Here is a 21,098-nt window from a genome sequence, read left to right as displayed (position 1 = left end):
GAGTCGAAGAGGGGCGGAGTGAAGGAAGTGGTTTTTTAGCAAGATGGCGGCCAGCAGCGTAGGCCGGGTCGCTGCGGCGGCCGGCGCGTCCGTGAAGCCCATCTTCAGCCGAGACATGAACGAGGCCAGACGGAGGGTGCGCGAGCTCTACCGTGCCTGGTATCGGGAGGTGCCAAACACTGGTGAGAGGCAGCGGCGCGCGCGGGCCCTCAGAGGCAATGTTCAAGGTCGCCGGCCTCCGATTGGTTCTGGGTGGAGTCGGGTCGCCCAACCTCAAGGTGGCCTCGGCTTGCGTTTACGCCGCGGTCAGCCAGCCGGTGCCCAGCATCCGACGGCGCTTTGGCCTCTCGTGGCCCCCGGAGCTCAAAGGAACCCTGGGAGGAGGGGCACGACCTGTCAGCGTTAGTCCCGCTAAGAGGATCGGTGAGACGCGTGGGGTCCTCAAGGGAGTCGCGGCCAATGGTCCGACCTCGGCCCTGGTGGCTTTGGAGCACAAAACCAACTCTCACTCACTGCCACCGAGTCGTTGCCGACTCACAGCGACCTCATACGACAGAGTAGAACTGCCCCTGTGGGTTTCTGAGACGAATTCTTTTTCTGGAATTGAAAGCCCCGGCTTCTCCCAAGAGAACCTGAAAAGCTCAGGAAACATTGCAGACGCTCCGCAGTGGCTGTAGGCATTGAGCTCCCTCACCACTTAAGGAAAAGAGACTGAACTGCAGAAGGGAGAATGCCTTCTCAGGTCATTCAATAAGTCCTCCGACCTTTTTCCAGTCTTCCAGGCCAGGCGACCTCCCCTGGTCCCACTCTCACCTCCCCAACCCCCCCTTGTCTTTTGTTCAGTGCATTCCAGATCCCCAGCCTTCCTGTAGAAATGCCCCATAGAGAGAATTTCCCAGGATGTGTGGAAGCAGACTGCCACAAGGTGCCAACCCCCAGCAGCTGGTCGCTTGGAAACCACTGACTTAGCAGCCAAGCACATAACATTGTGCCACCTAGTGAGTGTCCCCGGCTTTGGTCCTTCCTGGATAGTCTGTGGGACCTTGTCAACCTTGTCACTTGCTCTGCTGCTTCTCCTTCCTGTGAAATTCCCTTGGCCTGCCCCCTTTGCTCCAGCACCCCAGCCTTCACTTAGATGTCAGCTGGCCAAAGGTTTGGTAGTCAGCTTCCCAAATGCAGAGACAGCTGCCTTCTTGTCCTGTGTCCCTTCAGTGCTGCCCAGTGTACCTACTGCTCCCTGCACAGGTGTCAGGGAGTGTCAGTCTATTGTTACTGCTTTTCAAGATCTTTAAACTGGCCCTTCACCGCTACTGTGAGGCATAGAATGTGGAGGTTAGGGCCCAGGTCCTCCTTCAGGGCCCTGCCCTTGACTGGCTGTGTGACCTCCAGCAAGTTCCTTCATCTCTCTGTGCCTTCTAATCTCCTTCCCAATGCAACCGTATTCAGTAGGTTCCTGCTCGGAAGTGCTTGGAACGGGGCTGGGTGTTTAGCGCATAGACATCAGGCTGCTCTGGCAAAACCCCAAGTGATGTATTTGGGGCAGGAGTGGGCCAGTGTGGACTATGTCTGTCCCACAGAGTCCTTGTCCTGAAGGGAGTTTAAAAATTTGTACGTTTTATTAATTGGGAGTTACGACATCGATCCTTCCATAGTTCAATCACGGCAAGCAGTACTGTGCAGTTGCTGCCACAATCTATTTCCAAACATTCTTTTTCTTTCTGCACTCCTGTCCGCAAGTAGTTCTTGTCAGGTTGCTGATGATGGGAACTTCCTTCACCCTACAAAGATTAAGGGGGGGCACCTTGAGTGACCTGCTGGCCGGGACTGAAGTTCAACAATAGATGTGGAGGGTGACGGTCAGAAGGGGTGGAAAGTGGAGGGGTGCATTCATGTTCAGATGTTCAGAGAAGACTTTCTCTGAGTACCTGGGGCACTTCTATGTTTCAGGGGTAACAGAGGGTCCAGATTCAGGAAGGGGCATTTGCCCAACCTCACTCAGGAAACCCATAGTGCCAGGAAACCCATAGTGCCCAGCTGTTTCGGGGCCACCCCCTCATTTACTGCCAGACCTTCCCTTAAGTACTGTTTGGGAAGATTGGCCCCAGCCTGACAGGGAGAAGGCAGGGCTTATGGGAGCCCAGAGGGCACAGCAGAAGGGCCCCAGGGGCTGCACCGCCTGGAGGTGAGGGGTTGGTGATTTGTAGCCTGTCCAGTGCCCAGACACTCTTTCCTTCATTGGGGCTCCAGCATTGCTTAAAGGGCATCGAGAGTTTGGATGGCAATTGACAGCAGAGTATCCTAACGCTCATGTTGCTCTCTTTTAGGGTGCGTGTTAGAGGTTTCCTTATTACACATGAGGACACAGAGGCACACTAAATGGCCGCGGGTCACAGTGCTGGTCGGTGGAAGAACCAGATAGCAGACCCCGACTGTTTCTCCCAACCCCATGAGCCCTCCCCAACCGGTCACCCCTTGGTCTCTGCAGGGAGACCTCTTTGCTAAGATTCCTCCTTTGAAGAAAATGTCATGTGCTGCTTGCCGCTCACAGATTAACAGATTATTCCTGTTCGTTTGTTGACTTTCTATTCGGTCGTTTAATGTCCATGTCATTGCGCACCTCTTGTGTAATAGGCCACACATGATGTTAGCGGGCCTTGCATGGAAGTGTCCTGTGGATGATTCAGAAGGAGGGACAGAGAAGCTGAGCAGTCTGCCCACAGTGTCACTGATGAGTGGAGAAGGTCCGGCAGTTTACACAGAGCTCATTCAGGCAGGATCATCTGCAAAGACTGGCACTTGGTCAGCCCCATGGCCCCGTATAGGAGTGGGTCAGGGGGCACTTTCTCCTGGGTTTTGTTGTTGTTCAGCTGAGGAAAGAACAGGCTGAGGGGGTTGTGCCCCAGACAAGGGTGCGCGCTCTGGAGACTGAGCCCTGCTTGTCCGGGCTCCGAGCCCAGGCCCTTTCCATTGCACCACATGGTCTTCCTTTGAGGAATCGCCCGGGGCCTGCCGGGATTGTTAAAGGAACTAGAGCAAAAAGCTGTGCACCCTGGTTCTAGAACTGCACGTGTATCAGAACCCCCGAATCTGAGGAGTTCCGCCTGGTGCAGGGCCGTGTTTGCCTTTTCTGTACCAGCCTAGTATGCATGCAGTCAAAGTCAGCCGGGAACCCCATGGTGTAAACCAGTGAGTGATTCTACAGGCCAGAGCCCAGGTGGATCCTGCTGTCCTCCCACCTTCATTCTCCTTGGTACGGGGGCACTTGTTCAGGGACTTTACTAGGAGGAGGTACCTGGGACATAGGTGTAGGGTCTCCCTAGATAAGGGTAGGTAATTGGCACCAAATAATTTCAGTGATTTTTGTGGTTCATTCATTTTGGATCGGTTATAACTTGGGACCATTCTTGTAAGTACAAATGTCCAGCTTGTCTGAAGCCATCGTGTTCCTCGGAGATATCCATCATCGGTGGTACCCAGAGGACTTATGGTTACTTTTCATTTTGTCATGGTGTTTAAGATTTACTAACAGGTTAGTGCTCCCAGAATATTCATAGAAAAAGAACAGGTAACCCAGAGGGTTGCGGTGCTACGTGTGCGAGTGAGCGTTTCCCTTGGAAGCTCTGAGAGCGAGAGGACTTGGGAGACACTGATGGCAGCGTGGGTTTCACATTGATCAGCTGACCACAGTGGCAGCAGCGTGAAGCCACGGGAGAAAGATGAGGCTCTCTGCTCCCATTAAGATTGAACCTGGAAGCCCATGCGGGCAGCTCTGCTGTCTAAAGGGGTTGCCATGAGTGGGAGTTGACTTGATGGTAGTGGATGTGGCCGGCCGGTCGGTCGGCTGCAGGAACCGCCAAGAACTCCCATAAGTTGGCTTGAGCCGTGCATTTAAAATGCAGACCAGCTGAGTACTGCTCGCAGGGACAGTTTCTCCTTCCACATCCCTGTTCATAAAGGAGCACTATGATACGTTCAACACAGACTGGCTCTAGGGCCCCGGTTGCCAGGGTCCTTCTGTAGGATTCAGACAAGCCACTGTCATATGTTCTAGGCTCACTGGCCCCAGTAGGAGGAATTCTCAATTCTAGGTTCCAGGTTTGCTTGCCCATTTGTTTTTCTCTCTTTATTGGCGGGGGGGGGGGGGGCGCTAGGGGCTTTTTTCTAAACTCCCTAATATTCTAACAAGGATGTTGAATAGTCTCTTCTCTGACGGGAAAGCGCTGTGTGTTTGCCAGTCTGTAGGGCTTAAAGCACTTTCCTCTATAGAATGCCACCGTCGATGGGCAGCTAGCAAAGCCACGTCAGGGGGAAGGTGCAGTGTAGGACGTCCTCCCTGGAGCGACCCCGAGTTACATCGACCCCGAGGGAGCCTCTGTGCTCACGGCAGACACCTAGCCATAAAATTGGGGCCCCAGTTCTCCTCTCTTTCTGCCCTTAGCAATGTCCTGAGTGGGTCAGGCGTGGTTCTCTGTGCATTGTGGCTCAGGTCTTTTCTTCAGGGCTGTTTTATTTTCCCATCACTGTCCCCAAGTTGTGAATGTAACTAAACATTCAGATGTTATGCTCGACTACCTCAGTCACCAAATGGCCCTCCTGGTTTCCTGAGCTGGTTTGAGATCATAGGAAGAGGCGCAGCACTGCGGTCAGGATGCCCACTCTGACCTCGCCGTCTCCCGAGCTGCCCCCAGCTCCTCGCCCCTCCCCACAGTCCCCTCCATATACCAGGCCCTGCCCCACCATGGTTGTCACCAGTCAACCCCGTGGGGAGGCCGACTGTGCCTCAGAGGGGAGCAGCATGCACAGAAGGACAATCATGACGTCGAAGCTACTGAATCTGCCCATGTGTCTGGATTGCTGCCCCTCAGGCTTCTCCGTCCTCGGTCCCAACTGCTGCCCCTCCATTCGATAATGAGCAGGAGCAAACCTCGTAAACCTCTCTCCCCTTCCCCTCCTGCAGACCCTATGCAGTCACACCCCTCAGAGGGCCGGTCAGCTGGCATTGACGCCACCCCCATGATGGGAACTCTTGCATTGTACTGGCTGCTGCCTGCAGCCCCACACCTTGCCCTCACAGGGAATGGAATGGAAGCTGCTGGGGGCGGGGAGGGTGGAGCAGCAGCAGCTGGTCACCTCGACCTCTTGAGCCCCCAGAGCAGGGAAAGGCTGATGTCTAGTAAGTGGAAGGAAGCGGCAGCTTGCACGGCTTCCGTGAACTTCCACTGCAGCTTTTCCAAATCACTGTTGACGCGCTGGTTCTACCCTGAATCATGTCCTCCTAGTGCACCTTTTCCAGCTGGACATCACGGTGAAGTGTGGACGGGACAAAGTCCGAGAAATGTTCATGAAGAACGCCCATGTCACGGACCCCAGGGTGGTGGATCTTCTGGTCATTAAGGTACCTGGCCACCCTTTCATGCACCCAACTTGCCCTGGGTCTCCCCAGATGGACATTTTGTCTCCATGTTTACAAAGAAGCGAGTGCGGGCTCAGGGTTTGAGAACAGCGCTCAGCCTCAGGGGCCGCCGCCTAGTTATAGCAACTGCAAGGGTGTTGAGGGGAAAGCCCCCCACCTGTGTTTTATGACCAAAAAGGGAGCAAAGTGCCCACACCCCTGTAGGGTCTCATCCCGGGGGGTGCTGCTTCATCTGATAGCCAGCTTTCCACTGGGAGAGGCAGGCAGGCTGGTGGTCAGTCAGCCCTGTGCAAATGGGGCAAAAACTGGGCCTGAGGCTCTCTCCGGCCAGCCTCCTTAGCTTCCGCAGGACCCTCAGTGAGCCCCATGAGGAGGAAGGGGAGAAAGAGTGAGCACAACTTCAGGCCACCAGGCAGTTCTACAGGAAGGGCTGCTGCCCGGGAAGCATCTTCTCTGGGGGACCAGTTAGCCCCGGGTGCATGATCTGTGTGAGCCTCAGAGTCCCTGCAGGCCAGTCACCTCCTTTTCCTGATACAATAGCTGTTGTCTGGCCGGTGGGAAACCAAGAACAGGGCCCCAGCCCAAGGGCTGGATCCCTCCCACTTTGCCCCCAGCCCTCCCCCCCCCTTCCCTGTGCAGGGCAAGATGGAGCTGGAGGAGACGATCAAAGTGTGGAAGCAGCGGACGCACGTGATGCGCTTCTTCCATGAAACAGAAGCACCGCGGCCGAAGGATTTCTTGTCCAAGTTCTATGTTGGCCACGACCCGTGAGGGCACCCAGTGGAAGGTGACGTGATATTACTGTGTCAGAATGCAAATAAACTCAGTCTGGGGTGGTCACTTCCTGAACTCCGTTCTACTGGTGAGCCCACGGGAAGCTGTGTTTCTGCAGCGCGTCTCTCACTTCGCGCCTCAACAAGTGGGGTCTCGGTGTACACACCACCTGTTCTCTCCCTCTTCCTGAAGTGTGGGGTTTCCTGTGAGTAAGATTGGACGCTCTGTCTCAGAGCCCCTGGGTGTCAGTAAACAGGAAAGGATGAGGCCATCTGCTCGGAAACTGTGATCCGGCGTGAGGCTGGATGCCTTGGCTGATTGAGCTAGGGCTTCTACGGCCTCTAGGATCGGACAGCTTGGTGTCAGGGCACCGGCGATACCAAATGAGCCAGTCCTTGCTGTCAGAGAGGGATCAGGGCAGCACCAATAGGCACAGAGCCCAGCTGGCAAGCTGGTCTCTGCGGAAAATGGCCACCCAGGGGCCTGGCCCTTCGTCCAACAAGCACCCGGCCTTGAGACGCGATTAATTCCCGCTCAAGGTGGCACCCTGCTAGGGACACAGCTGTTGGGGCCCATGAGAACAGAGGCAGTCCTCCCGGCTTTATGACACTCCGGGTTGTGACAGGAGAGGAAATGGTGACCCAGGCTAAAGCAATGACTGCTTTGCTTTGGACAAGTCTTCTCTGGTCCTTCCCTGGAGCAATGCTGAATAAGGGGTTAAGACCTAGAGGTGCGACCACCTGGGTCCCCACCTTCTCAGCACGAACCACTCCTTAGACTGTCTTCTATCCCAAGAACCCAAGTTCTGAAATTCTCCTTTTAAGAATGACATTTCTTAAGTCGTCCAGATGGCTGGCAGCCAGCGTCACTGAAGGAAAAGGGGCAGTCTTGGCTGGGCTTTGGATATAGGTCCCAGCCCCATAAGTGCGTTGGTGGGCCCAGCCCAGAGGCTCAAGCGACCTGGCAGCACAGCAGTAGCCCATGTGTTCAGCGGACACCTGGGCAGGCCAGAAAGTGGCAGCCATGAAAGACTCCCATGGTTGTCGTTCCATCACCCAGACTGGCATTTATTCTGTTTGTTCACAACCGAGGTGCTTGTGCCCCAAGGCACAGTGGACTCACTCTGCAGGGAACAGCCCAAGCCCAGGGTCCTGGGTGATGGTCAGAGCCGTGCAGGGAGCTTCAGGGATCAGAGGGCTTCCCTGGCCCTTCCGCTGTGGGAAGGAGGAGAGGCCGTAAGCCCATCACTTGAGTGAGCATTTTCTCCTCTGCACGTCTTCCGTGCCCTGTAAGAAAGGAAAGCAGCTGTCAGCTGGGCAGCTCTGCACCCCACTACCGACAGGACTCCCAGGGGCTTCCCCCAAATGCAGCGGGAGAGCAGCGGTCTGAGGAGGTGTGAGGATTTATGCAGTCACACACGGAGCATTCACCGGAGAGGCAGAGCTTGGGTTCCCACGGCACATACGAATGTCCCCTGACTGCAGGAAGCTCGGGCTAGTAGCACTTTGGAGTGAGTGAGAGAGAGAGAGATAAAGCGTATAATAACAAGTGTCCGAAACGTGCCGGTCAGGAAGGGCAGTCGCCCTCGGAGGCCAGCATGAGGAGAGACTTCATCCACCAGGAGCAGTACAGTTGGGCCTCGGAGAAAGGTGGGATTAAGCCAGCAGTGGGAACGAGCCTTCTCCATGGGGGAATGACGCACCAATGCGAGTGCCAAGCAAGGGAGTGGGTGATTCAAGAAAGGAGTGCTGGGGACTGGCAGCGGTTGGAAACACACCGTCCCAGGTGTGGCCAAGGTACAGAAAGCCTTGCATGGCAGGCTCTAACATCGGGGTGTCCTTTTCAACCACAGACCTGCTTTTACTGCACTTCACAGACGACTGCTGTTTTGACAAACTCTGAAGGTTTGTGGCCGCCTTACAGGAAGCCAATCTACTGGTGGACATAGTGTCCATTCACGTCTGTCACTGTCACGTTGTGGGCATTCTCAAGCTTTTTTAATAAGGCTCTTACATACTACAATACAGTGTACACAATTTATACGCACTGGAAACTGAACCATGAGTGGGATCCACTATATTGCACCGCTTCATCGAGGTGGTTTTGAACCAAATGGTTCTGAGGTCGGCCTGGTGGCAGCAGCCCTACTGTACATACTAAGAGCCCAGGAAGTCTGCTCAGGAAAGCCAGGTGGCAGAGGCACTGAGCTGCCAGGGCCCAGGCTGGAGCCCATGGCCAGGCTGCTCTGCTTTGATGCAGGGCTTGGAAAGGAGTTGCCACAGGCAAGGACTGGGAGTTTGTCAATCTGAAACGACGCTGTTGGTGTTGTGTGTGTATGGGGTAGGGGGGCACTCCACTGCCAAGGCAATGTGTGGGCTGAAAGTAAGGATATTACCCAGGGCAATTGAAAAAGCTGGCTGGGAGCCCTTCCTAGTTAGGAGAAACCCGCAAGATTCGGAAAGACAATAGGATCAGTCCTTGTCTCCGCATAGAGAAAGGCAAAATAAAACTCCCGCCACCAAGTGGGTCAGTCCACCAACAGTCTGAGCTCATCCACGGTCCGCATGCTGCCACCAGGCTGAACTGTGTCAGAGGGCCGATGCCCCACCAGGCTGAGCTACATCACAGGCCCGATGCCCCACCCACTTCCTGCTCCTGGTCCATCAGGGGAGCAGCAGCGTCTACCTGTTTAGTCATCATCATCGTCGTCCTCTGGGACAAAAATGTCATGCTCTTCAAGCAGGGCCGCAAAGTTCTTGCTGATGAGTGTCCCGACATAGAGGAAGGGGATCACGATGGAGACCACCCGGAGCAGGCCGAAGGACATCTGCGGGGGACCACAGGGCACCGTGAGCTCCAGACCCACCGAACTGGAGGCCAGACCCCCTGGGCACTGCTTCCCGTGGACCTAGGCCCGTCACAAGCAACCTCACTTTAATGTCCTTGGCCCAATTGAGAGAAGAAAAATGATGAGAAGAAAGCTCAGGGGATGGGTTTTATCGCCACCATGGCATCGAAGTACAAAGCATTTGTTCTTTTTAACAAAGTATTCTAAAACCAAACCTCTGCCATCTAGTCATTTCCAACTCACAGCCACCTTATGTGAGGCTTCTGAGACCATAAAGCCTTAGAGGAGCAAACCCCTCTTTCTGCCATGGAGCAGTTGGTGGGTTTGAACTGCCAACCATGTGGTTGGCAGCCCAATGCTAATCCTAAGTTCTACCAGGGCCCCTGTAAGGCACTCTAGACATCTAAAGCTCAGGGCACAGGCTGGTAATTGCAGCTCCCTACAGACACATGAGTGAAGAGAAAGCGCTACCAGGGCTGGAAGACTTGGGCCACTGGGTTTCCAGGAAACACGAGGAGGTTTCAAGAAGTTCGTGGAAGAGTAGAATGAAACAATAATGGAATTTGCCCTGCAACTTTTCGAAGACCTTCACGTGTAAACGTAAAGAGAAGTTTATACAACTCCAGAAGTGACTGCTTCCCTGGGGCCTGAGAAATCCAATTCTGATCAATTGGGAGCCCGGTGGGGACCAATCGCCACCAACAACAGCACTGACCACACACACAACCGAAAGTCCCCATGAGAATGGGAGAAAAATGTGAAGCAAAAACTCAAATTCATAAACATGACCACCCACTAGGCTGACAGACTAGAGAAAGCCCGAGAGACCCTTTTAACCTGGAACTGAAGCCACCCCCCCGAAGTCACCTTTCAGCTACATCGAGAGACTGGCCTCTAAAGTCAACAGTCAACACCCACCAAAACTTATTCCTTACAAAGGTGGTTCTCAACCTGTGGATGGAGACCCCTTTGGCGGTCCAACAACCTTTTCACAGGATGGCCTAATTGATAACAGCAAAATGACAGTCATGAAGTAGCAACGAAAATAATGTTCTGGTTCGGAGTCACCACCACCTGAGGAACTGTTACAGGGTCGTGGCCTGAGGAAGGTGAGAAGCACTGCCTTAGAGCATCAGCTACACGAGACCACACAGGCAGCTGGTGCTCAAAGACAAAGAGGGCAGAGATGCACATGGAAGCTGGAGAGCCAGAAAGGGAGAAGTGGGGTGGGGGGCATAAGAAAAAGGGCAGGGCAGGAGGGCAAAGTGCCTATCAACTGTTGAAGGGGAAAAGAAATGAACTTGTGGTGTAAACTTCCACTTAAAGCACAGCAAAATCATTCTTTTTTTAAAAAAATAAGTCAAATTTCCGAGCAGGTGTGTTTGAACATCTTTACACTAAAACGCCCCGAGGAGTGAGTGTCCAGACAATGGACCCAGCACCTGGCATTTTCCCATGCAGACACATTCATAACACAAACACACTCCACACACACATCAGCTGAGCCTTTGTGTAGGCAGCTACTTCCCCAACAGAGCCCTATCTTGCTATAAAACCTCCGTGCAGGGAGTTGTCCATGCCTGGCTAGCTTGTTAACAATGTGTTGTTGATTTTCAAGGCCCAGAGCGAAAGGGCTGTCTCCATAGAAACACCAAGGGGTGGAATAGGTGCTGATGGCCGGTGACTGAATTCAGTAGTGCACCTGATTCAGCAAATAGCCCCCCCCCCCCCCCCCCCCCGCCAATCTCCACTGAAAAAGGAGGGTCACACTTTGCTATGAGCCTCTGCACGTCTGTGGGCCAAAACCCATAAAGCCTGCCTCATGCACCCTTAATCTAGAAAGGCCATTCACAACCCATGATTTAGTTCATCAGCTGAGACAGGGCAGGGACGTCACAAGACTTGTGTCCTCAAGCCAATGGTACAGGCCATCACATGCCTTACTAGGGAATCGATGCCTACTGACAGTGACCCACGAGGACAAGGTAGAAATGTAGCCCAGTCCTTCTCCCGCAGAGCAGCTGGTGGTTTTGAACTGCTGGCCCTGGGGTCAGCAGCCCAGTGCGTAACCACTACGCCACCAGGCCTCACATCAGTTAGGGCAAAACGTCGCGTTTCTCAACTGTGGCTCCCCATTTTTGGTTTCCAACCCCCTAGCCCAAAACAGGATTCGCACATGTCTCCTCTCAGGTGTCAAAGGCTATGCACCGCCTTTCAGTTTAAAGTTATCCTATGATTGGCCTTTGCTCCTATCGATCACCGACGACCCGCGCCCCACCGCCCCCCCTGAAGGCTGACACTCACTTTCACCGGTTTGGGCAAAATGGCGCCGCTGCGGGTAACGATGACTGACCTCGACGGTACCAGGCTCCGACCTGAGCTGACTCGTACGGCGGCGACATCGCCACCTTTCTTCAAGCTCGGCCCGCTCCGGGAAGCTCCCGATCGGGCGGTGGCCCAAGCCAGCCAGCGAGCCGCCCCGGACGCCATCGCCCAGCTCCGCCCCTCACCCGGCTACCGGACCCCACCGACCGGCCCCGGCAAGGACGGCGCCCCCAAGTCTCGCGAGAGCTTGAAAGCAGCGGCGTCTCCCAGGCTTCCCACTTTCGTAATGGGGAGAGTTCCCATTGCGGCGGAGCTGGCTCCGCCGACGCGTTGACGTCACGAGGAGGGCGCCGCTGGCCCCGCCCCGTCCGGGTTCTGGTGGGCGGGGCCGCCCACGCGCGCTCCTCCCTGTAGATTCCTAGGGTTTCAAACTGGCCTGGTTCCCGTGCGGGTGAATCACGCAGGGACCTCTACAGAGGATGGAAGTAAACTTAAGGGACTGAAATGATGATGAAAAAACACAAAACAAAAAATCTTTATTAACAATAGCAAAGATAATAAAGGCCGGTGACGTCTGTGTATAAAATTGAGTGCAGCGGGCTGTAAGATTCCTGGTCCAGCTAGGAAGGCGGGCCCCTCCTGAGGAATCGGTATAGGGTCTAGGAATTCCTGCAAAGCTTCAGCCTCTAGCCCAATTCGAGTCAAGGTCAGGCTGCCTAGGGCCACCAGTTGGGGAGAGCCTGGGAAGGGGTGGGTTGTGATTGAGGAGGGTGGTGTGACCAGGCTCAGCCAGCTGCACCGTGCCCACCCCACAGGGCATCAGTGGCTGAGGAGTCTTGGCTGGTAAACCCTGGAAGACAAGAAGGCTGTGAAGACTTCCCAGGTGGTTTAAGAAGCAGGAACGCCCCCTTGGGGTCCCAGGAAGGAGTAGTCCTGTAGCCACACTCCTGGGTGTCCCCGACAGAGAACCAAATAACAAGTGGCTTTCCCCCATAAGTCACACTGCCTCACACCTCTCCTCCTGACTCCACCCTGGGCAGTCCCACCTCCAGCAGCCCAAGGCTGAGACAGCAGGCTTACTGCTGACATCAAAACTACCAACCCCGCAGGGTCAAGGTCCAGAACCTTCTGCTGACAGTGCAGTCAGAGGGAGAGGGGTGGAGGCCCTAAGCAGAATAATTCCCCAGTTGGCTGAAGGCCCTCTCCCTCCAAAGGAAGACAGCAGACTGGGTGGTCCAGACCTGATCTTCCTGCCCTTCTCAGGTGAGCAGGGCCCTGGAAGGGACATATGAGCCTTGTGCAGGTAGTTACAGGCACAAGAGACTCCACATGAGCATGGTGGGGTGGCCCGGGGTCACGTAACATAACATCTCGTTTCTTCCCCGCCATTAATCTTAAAAGAGGGAATGGGGGGTGGAGGGGGAGCTTCCCTCTCTGGGTCTCAGGGCACAAAGGAGCTGGAAGCAGTGATTCCTAAATCCCCTCCTGATACGAGTGTGGATCTAAAACCTGGAGATGCCCTATAGTAAAGGGAGGAGCGCGATCCCTCCTAAAGCAACCTTGAGAAAGAGTAACCATTCTCCTCGGGACAGCCCAAGTGTCCCGACCAGCAGGACAGGGCTGGAATCCAGGCTCAGGGTCTGTCCTTGTTTTCACGCACTGGCCGGCTCCTCTGGGCCCTCTGCAGCCACCCCCGTCGCAGCTCCAGGATCTCCTGGCCATACCAGTCATGCAGTGTGGAGAAGCAGGAGGTCTCAGGGGACACGGGGCTATGTCCCCTGCCTAAGATGAGGCTAGCAGGGCCTGGCAACTCCCACTCAGCGGAGGCCCTCCCTGATAGCCTGCTGCCCCTTCCCTCAACAGAGCCCCCAGGGCTGCAGTCCTTGGAGGGGGAGTGGCCGTTCTCTAAGCGAGGAGAACTGTGCTCAGGAGCCTGAGACTTAGAACGGCCGGCTGCAGGGGCCTTCCAGGGTGACCGGTGGTGCAGGGCCAGGCTCTGGCGGGCATCACGCAACTGCCCCTCCAGCTCACGTACCACCAGGCGCATGTAGCTGAAACTGGCCCGAGACAGCACCTTCACCCAGGCCTCCTGGGCGGCTGGCCCATCCGCGGCCAGCAGGTAGGGCCGCACTCCTGGGGCGTCGAAGCGGATAGCGAAGGCAAACTCTTCAGGCACCGGGGCCTCAGCCAGCTCCACCGTGCAGCCCTCTAGCACCACCAGGCTGAGCGGCGCCCGGCCTTCACGACTCTCAAAGGAGAACAGCAGGTTGCCCTTGAGGACAAACCAGCATCTTCGGCCAGCACCACCAGCGGTGGGGGGGGTCCCCGGGCCCCCCCACAGGCGCAGGAAACCTGTGTGGTCCGCAGGGGAGTCGCTCGTTGCATAGTGGGCCACGCTCCTCTCATTCAGCTTCATGGCTCCTGCTGGGGTCCCTGGAGAGCTGTGGGCAGCGGCCCTGGGGGGAAAAGCAGGCTAGTCTGGAGAAGACCTCCGAGATGGGGCTCAGTGTGCTCCTCTGTGACATGGGTGGGTCCCTCCTGCCTGCCTTCTCTCACCAAGGGTCAGTGTGGGGGGGGGGCACTGGGGGAGTCAGGCAGAAACACTAGACATAGAGGATGCAGACCAAGGAATCATGTGCTTGTGCCTGACGGGGAGGTGTGGCCAGGCTTTTGAAGATGCAAAGAACGGGTCCCTGCTAGGCTGACAGGAACCCCAAACTCACAAAACGACTGTTTAAACCAACCCCGAGGCTGAGGGCCCCTCGGCCAAACCAACCCCAAGGGTTTCTGAAGCCCCGGGGGCCCCTACTGGTCTCTCAATTGTGGGTGACACTGCCATCCTTTAGGAAGACTCTGCAGCCTTCACGACCGGGCAGGTCGAGGGGAGCAGACCAGCCTTGTTCTTGGCTTGGATGGGGAGCCCCTGTAAACACGTGTGGGTCCCACAGGGCCTGGCTGAATGGGGCCAGCCTCAACCACGGAATGTCAGTTCCTCATCAGATCAGAAATGGCCCCTAGTCCAACCATCCCCAGTGCGCAGGCAATGCTGCAGCCCTCGGAGCAGTGACTGTGAACTGCCCAAGATCACACAATCCATGAGAAGTCCAGCCTGGTCTCCAGGTTTCCTCCCACCTTCCAGGGAAGGCCATGGCTGTGAACCCACTTACCACCAGAATCCACTGACGGAGGTCTCTTGCCACACCGCTGAGCCCTTTGGCCACCGGGTTCCCAGGGAGCCTGCAAAAGAATTCTCACACCCAGTCAGCCCATCCTGAAGAAGAGGAACTCCTGCATATCCTTTGGGGCCCCGTGAAATTACCACCTCCTCCATGAAGCCTTCCCTGACCCCATCCCCCTATGCCTTTCAGACCAGGCCCTGGTTTTTGTTGAGCGCTGTGGGGTGTACTAATAGCCACTGGGTTGATGCCAACTCTGGAATCTCTCAGACCAAACTCACTGCCACGGAATCAATGCAAGGCACCCCGTGTGGGTTTCTGAGATTGTAACTGTTTATGGGAGTAAGAAGCCCAATCGTTCTCCTGTGGAGATGCTGGTGGATTTGAACTGCCCACCCTGCGGGTCGAAGCCCAATGCATAACCACTATGCCACCAGGACTCCATGGACTCTACTCTTACTCAAAAGAAAAGCCCCCTAAAGGGTCTCCTTAGTCTGTGATCTGCATCAGAGCCGACCACCAGGTCTTTGGTGGGATCACTTTACCTTTCAGCTAGCAGCCAAGCGTGACCATGATGCTACCAGAACTCCGTAGGCCAGGCACCTGACCCCATTGTCTACACCAGTGTTTCTGACACTGCCCTCTAGGGATGCTGGGGCGATAAGTGGGTGGGCCAGGGGGACTATAGAAGCACTTTATCCTGGATTATGGGCTATAGAGTATAAAATATTCTCATTGCCAGGGCAGGATGCCGATATATATATATATTTTTCCCTGAAAAGGGGGTGGTAGGCCATATAAGTTTACTATGTTCTTACTTACTATGTTCTAAACCCACTAAAGCTAGGTCAGAACCCTGAGTTAAGTGCCCTTTGGGCTTCCAGCATCTCTGTCATACTGTGGTGGCTTGTGTGGCGCTGGGAGAAGTTGTACCAGTGGATTTCCAGTACCAGCAGGGCCACTCATGGTGGACGGATTACAGCAGGCCTTCCAAACTAAGACCAGGAAAGGGCCCTGGCCAGCGAAAACCTGATGAAGAGCAGAACATTGTCTGCTACAGCGCCAGCCGTGAGCCCTCTGGTTAGAAGGCACTTGGAGAACAACTAATGAAGAGCTGCCTCCTCAAAGTAGAGTCAACTTAGAATGGGGCGAAGCAGCTACAAGCATCCGTTAATAACTAGGATTCAGCGTGCAAAGTATGAACCTGGGAAAACTGAAGCTGTCAAGCATGAAATGAGACACATGAAGATATATATGACCTGTTGTTTCCAACCGGCCCTCAAAAGTCATTATATTAGAATTTGAAGTACATACAATGGTTTGTGGTAACAAATGACTGAATCTCTATGATGCACGTAAAAATATTGTCATGACTATTATTATGTTAAAGATGTTTTGGTGTATTTCCAAATCTTTCCTTAATGATATCTATCGATACACAGAATTGTGCACTATTACTATACATGAAGACCAACATTTGACCGACTGATGTCTGATGCAAACTATACTGAATGGTTCCGACTAACGTACAACTTTGACATAAAGACATATTTAGGAACAAACTCACTCAGGGCTTCCCGTGTTCAGATTTTTGCACCAACTACTAGTGCCAAAAAGGGAAGGAATCAAAGGTTCTCACTAACTTCTGCATCCTGAAATCGACTAAGCACACAGTCAAGATGCGCAGATGACGGCCCATGTGAGAAACGCAGACAAAGAGCCAGCAGGCAGACAATATGGCATTGGTAATAAAAACAACGCCAGAGATCACACAATAGAATTTCGCAAGCTCAGCAGCCGACTCAGGAGCCCTGGTCAGCACAGTGGTTCAGTATTCGGTTGGCTACTGAAAGTGCAGCTCTTGTAGCGCTCCGGCCTGTCCCACGAGAAAGAGGTGGCAATCTGCTTCTGGAAAGATTTACAGCCTTGGAAACCCTGTGGGGCCTCAGAGTCAGAACCCGAGCCAGGGCCAGGGTTTTTGTTTTGTTTTATGTTAACTGGGTGGATCCTACAAATCCCTTGGCAACCGATTCAGTTTATCCGGGTTTCCACCAGGCAAATTTCCAAAAGCAAATACTCAGCAAGGGGCTCAGACTAGAATAAACTGGTTAGAAGTGGTTCAACAGCATAGACACATATGGGCAGAGCCTGGCGGACAGGCTTAGCGATCCAAACCCAGCAGCCTTTGTGCAGGGAGGAGAAAGACAAGATGCAGAAATCCATAGGGGCAGCTCTACTCTGCCCTATAGGTCGCTATGTGTAGGAAGGGCTCTGTGGCAATAAGTTTGGTTTGGTGTCAGCATGTGGGACCTCGCCAGGTAGCGGCAAATCAACTACATCCGTGGAAAGAGACTGTGGGAAAGCTCAAGATCTTTCCATCGGGAGTCCTGCTTTGAAACGGGTCAGCAATTACAGTAGGCGATTTCCAAGTGGAAGCTGAAGAGAATGGTAGGGCCTTGAGTGCACCCCACCTCTCTTTAGAGACCATCCCAAGGATAAACACTAATGACTGAAGACCAGACGTGTGGTAGGATGGCCTCAACGCTATTGTGCATGAAGAAGGCTCAAGGCCACCGAGAAGACATGACCAAATGGATTTCAGGAGAGACTGAAAATGGAAGAAACGGTGAAGCAAAAGAGCTGAACGGAATATGTCAAAGGGTGTCCATTATCATGAAATGCACACAGACCCAGGGTTTAAAAACCGAGAGACACTGAATGGCTCTACCTAAACCCCACCCTGCCCAACTGAAGAAATCGTTCAGGCCTCAAGTTGCAATACTGAAAGGGTCTAATCAGAAAATTATTGAACAAGGAAGGAAACATCAGAAGAAGACGGAAGCGAGGATTGGCGAGACCTGTGTCCTGGACTTTGGATACGCTATGCGAAGGACCAGTCCCCGGCTTAGTGGAGAGCCATGGAAAAAGAGGAAGCCACACAAGGAGGTGGGTGAACACGATGGCCGCAGCAATGGTGGGCTGGGACCTAGGAGATACTGTGAGAGGAGCAAAGGACTCTCTGTTCCCTCGTTGTGACAGGTCACTGTTAGGACTGACGCCAGGGCGCCTAACAATACGGCTTTCTGCTTTTCCCGCCAGCACTGGTGGGCTCTGTGCGCTCTCGTTGAAATCACCTCGTCAGAGGGGCAAGGAGTCTGGTGGCACTGTGACTTAAGCTCTCTGTTGCAAGCCCAAGGGTCAGTGGTTGGGACCCACCACCCCCTCAAGGGAGAACGTTTTAAAAAACACAACAAAACAAAAACGTTGCTGCGGAGTCTATTAAAGCTGGCCGTACAGGGTTTCCAGCCTGTGGCTCTTTAGGGGACACAGACCGCCGCATCTTTCACCCATGGAGAGGCTGACGGGCTCCAGTGTGACCGTTTAGCCAGCAGCCGACCCTTTAACCTCTGCACCTCCAGGGCCCCTCGAGGATGCCCGGAAGACCCTGTTTTGCAGGGCTGCCCTGGCCTGTAGGTCGCTAAGGTTCCGAATGACTCAGGGCGGTGGTTTTTGTGTAACCTGAGGACCCTTGTGGACCAGCAAGGGGCTCGCCCTCAAGGAGCTTCCATCTGGACCGAGGCTGTAGCTGGAACACACACGCACACCACCCACCAAGACCAGCACCACCCCCCTAAAAAGCCCTGGACGGATGGAGGCTGTAACACACGCACACCACCCACCTGGAGCACGGGAACCCCGGCGTCGGCCCACAGAAGGAAGGGCCTCACTTAGGGGACAAGGGCGCGCGGAGCTGCCGTTTCTCACTGCCCCCCACGCTCCCTCTGTCCAGGGACCCCCGTCCCGACCGGGAAGGGTGCGAAGCGGGCGGCACCCCCAGCCCCGCGACCTTCGGGATTCTTTGTTGGAGGGGCAGCGGCGCGGGGGGCCCGTGCGACCGTCCAGCAGGGCCCCCGCGGCGACACCCGGCCCGCCGGGGCCCTCGGTTGCGCGGCCCGCGGGGCACGGCTGGCCCGCCACGTCCCGGGGCCACGCCTTCGCCGGCCGCCTCCCCGCGAGCCCGCTCTCACCTCCGCGCCGCCCGCCCGGGGTGGGCCGCGGCCCCGCCGAGGACGCTGCAGGCTCGGCCGCGCCGCCAACGTGGCCGCCCAGCGCGGAGACCCGCCCGCCCGCGGCTCGGGTTACCGCTCCCGCCTCTCCCCGCCCAGGACGCGCCCGCACCCACCTCGGGCTGCCCGCGCCCCTCGTCCCGGCCCCGGCCCGACAGCCGGCCCCGCCGGGCAGCCCTTGCCCAGCTTCTTCCTTGCCTCGTTGGGATCTGGTCGGATTTCCGCTTCAGGGATTTGTCAGCTTCTCCTTTGGCCACCTGCCCCCTCCACCCGCTCGGGACGCCTGCTCGGGTATTGCGGGTTACCGCGTGGCTGGCACGCGGCTGTTGGTGCCCTCCATCGGCAGCTCCGCGGAAGAAAAGACCTGGCGCTCCGCTCCCGTGCAGACTGCCCTTAGTACGCGCGCGAGTCGCCGAGGCCCCGCATTGCTGAACAAAACGCTGCCCAGTCAGTCGTGGGCCATCCTGGCACACTTGCTGCGTGAGCCCGTGAGCCCAACTGTTTGGGTCGGGTCTGAACGAGGCAGCCCCAGTCTGGACTAAGCTGAAGCAGGTCCGGGCCCTGCATGTGCGTCCCTGAACATCCCCAAGGTCAGCAGCAGCCGGTGCCAGATAAGATAACCAGTGAAACCAGATGTTCCTGGTTCAAAGAAAGGCACAAGGAGTCGGCAAGCAATTCTCCCGGTTTCCACACCCCATACGCTAATTGCCATACATTCCTCTTTAAAATCAGCCATACATTCCTCTTTAAAATCCCTCGCCCCCAGCTGTTGATAGACTTCCCTGACCTGTTGGTCTAGGTCAGGGACCCTCATCCGGGAGCTCCCCCACCTAATAAAGCTATTTCTGCTTCTGCTCTCCTTGTCCTGTCAGTTATGCCCGTCTTCCTCCCTGTTCCTCAGTTTTGTCTTTACACCAACCACTCTGCCACTTGCCTGTCACACTGTGGTGGCGTGCGTGTTGCTGTGTAAGCTATGTGGCTGGTATTTCAAATACCCAGCGCGGTCACCTAAAGTGGACGGGTTTCAGCAGAGCTTCCAGACTAAGAACAGACTCTGAACAAGGAATAAGCTGTCCCCTTCGGAGGAAAGAGCCGCTGAGAGCCTTAAGGGTAGCAGCCACACACTGTCCGGTACCTGAAACCCAAGGGTGGCCAGGACTGGGTGTGGCTCAGCTAGCAACAACCTTCCAGCCCCTGTGTCGATCCATAGTCTCTTTTTCACCCACCTTCCGCTTAGCCAGGCACTGCACACGCTCCTCTCTCAATCCTCCTCGCCCATGGCTCCCGGCAACACTCTGCCCCTCTCCCATTGGCCAAAGCCAGGACCTGCCTGGGGCCATTTGGGCATCACCCTCTCTGATCAGTCATTTGGGCATTACCCTCTCTGATCAGTCAGGACACGTATTCCATCCCCTGCATTCTACAAGTTTCAGAGTCTCTTTGGAGATCCAGTTTGGTCTTCTATCTGTGATGCGTTCTTCACAGATGATGTGTTCGATGTGGTTCCATCACTCACCGGGTCTTTAGTCATTAGTGTTCAATGCCACACGTCTGTTCTTGAGATGGTCTCTAACTTCGGGTGGGATACACTCAAGGTTATAGCTTGGCCCCCTCACAGACTTGCCTCCATTTTTTTCCGCTTTCGACTGAACTTGCATATGAACAACTGATGGTGTGTTCCACAATCAGCCGTGTGATGAAGTAAAGTTTCTCTTTTGTCATCTCCGTTTCTCATGGCTACCCTGAGTGACAGAGTAGAACTATCTCCACAAGGTTTCATGATCTCTTTCTGCATCTGTTGTTGATTTGACTTCTGGGTATTCCATCAGGCAAGGTCGTTGTGCACACTTGCCATTTATATTGAAAAAAAGGTATTTGCAATGAACAAACTGTCGTTCTCGCAAAATTCTAACAGGAGGTTGCTGGCGCCATTTTTTATCACCAAGGCCTTGTTTTCCACCTACCACTCCTTTGTTTCCAATTGCAAATTCAAATTACCAGCAATTACCAAGATATCTAGATTGCATGTTTGATCAATTATAGACTGCAGAAGTTGGCCAAAAAAACACCTCCATTTCTTTACCTAGTGGTTGGCACGTAAATTTGAATCACGATCATATTCATTGGTCTTTCTTGTAAGTGTTATACGGATATTGTCCTAGCATTGACAATGTTGTGCTTCAGGATAGATTTTGAAATGTACATTCCACATTCGGATTCATTTTTTTAGTAGTAACTTTTTTTATTAATCATTTTATTGGGGGGGGGCTCTTACAAATCTTTTTTTTAACTCTTATAAATCGTATGGCAACCCATCATTCACTTGTCTTAAGCACACTTGTATATAGGTTGCCATCCACGACACATTCTGATTAATAATGCATGTTTGCCGCTATTTCTTCTCATTTTGTAAGATAGTTTATTGTGCCAGCCTGGCCGATAAACACAAGTGGGATTAATTGAAGGGCGGAGAGATAAGCAAGCGGCTCGGTGAG

The 21,098-nt window shown here is 54.5% G+C and overlaps 3 protein-coding genes across 5 annotated transcripts; 1 reads left to right on the top strand and 2 right to left on the bottom strand.

Annotated features, from left to right (window-relative positions):
- The first annotated feature begins 21 nt into the window (after window positions 1-21).
- NDUFA6 (NADH:ubiquinone oxidoreductase subunit A6) lies at window positions 22-6,272 on the top strand. Its single transcript, XM_075553666.1, has 3 exons — window positions 22-182; window positions 5,280-5,395; window positions 6,053-6,272. Exons 1-3 carry the CDS (start codon window positions 44-46, stop codon window positions 6,182-6,184), a joined length of 387 nt encoding a protein of 128 aa, XP_075409781.1. The 5' UTR covers window positions 22-43; the 3' UTR covers window positions 6,185-6,272.
- Window positions 6,273-7,227: 955 nt separating this feature from the next.
- Window positions 7,228-11,630, bottom strand: SMDT1 (single-pass membrane protein with aspartate rich tail 1). The gene is made up of 3 exons (XM_075553667.1): window positions 11,340-11,630; window positions 8,873-9,014; window positions 7,228-7,473 (listed from the first exon to the last, which is right to left on the bottom strand). Exons 1-2 carry the CDS (start codon window positions 11,523-11,525, stop codon window positions 8,877-8,879), a joined length of 324 nt encoding a protein of 107 aa, XP_075409782.1. The 5' UTR covers window positions 11,526-11,630; the 3' UTR covers window positions 7,228-7,473; window positions 8,873-8,876.
- Window positions 11,631-11,871: 241 nt separating this feature from the next.
- Window positions 11,872-18,919, bottom strand: PHETA2 (PH domain containing endocytic trafficking adaptor 2). 3 transcript variants are annotated; one of them, XM_075553660.1, is made up of 3 exons: window positions 18,720-18,919; window positions 14,528-14,597; window positions 11,872-13,816 (listed from the first exon to the last, which is right to left on the bottom strand). In XM_075553660.1, the coding sequence occupies exon 3, from the start codon at window positions 13,774-13,776 to the stop codon at window positions 12,994-12,996; it is 783 nt and encodes a 260-aa protein (XP_075409775.1). In that variant the 5' UTR covers window positions 13,777-13,816; window positions 14,528-14,597; window positions 18,720-18,919; the 3' UTR covers window positions 11,872-12,993. The 3 variants fall into 3 exon arrangements, with proteins under 3 accessions (XP_075409775.1, XP_075409777.1, XP_075409776.1); XM_075553662.1 differs by lacking the exon at window positions 18,720-18,919 and adding an exon at window positions 18,565-18,654; XM_075553661.1 differs by lacking the exon at window positions 18,720-18,919 and adding an exon at window positions 18,217-18,558.
- Between the last annotated feature and the right edge of the window lie 2,179 nt (window positions 18,920-21,098).

Source organism: Tenrec ecaudatus, chromosome 6 (genome assembly GCF_050624435.1).
Source record: "Tenrec ecaudatus isolate mTenEca1 chromosome 6, mTenEca1.hap1, whole genome shotgun sequence".
Taxonomy (NCBI): domain Eukaryota; kingdom Metazoa; phylum Chordata; class Mammalia; order Afrosoricida; family Tenrecidae; genus Tenrec; species Tenrec ecaudatus.
This window is presented reverse-complemented; position numbering and strand designations above follow the sequence as displayed.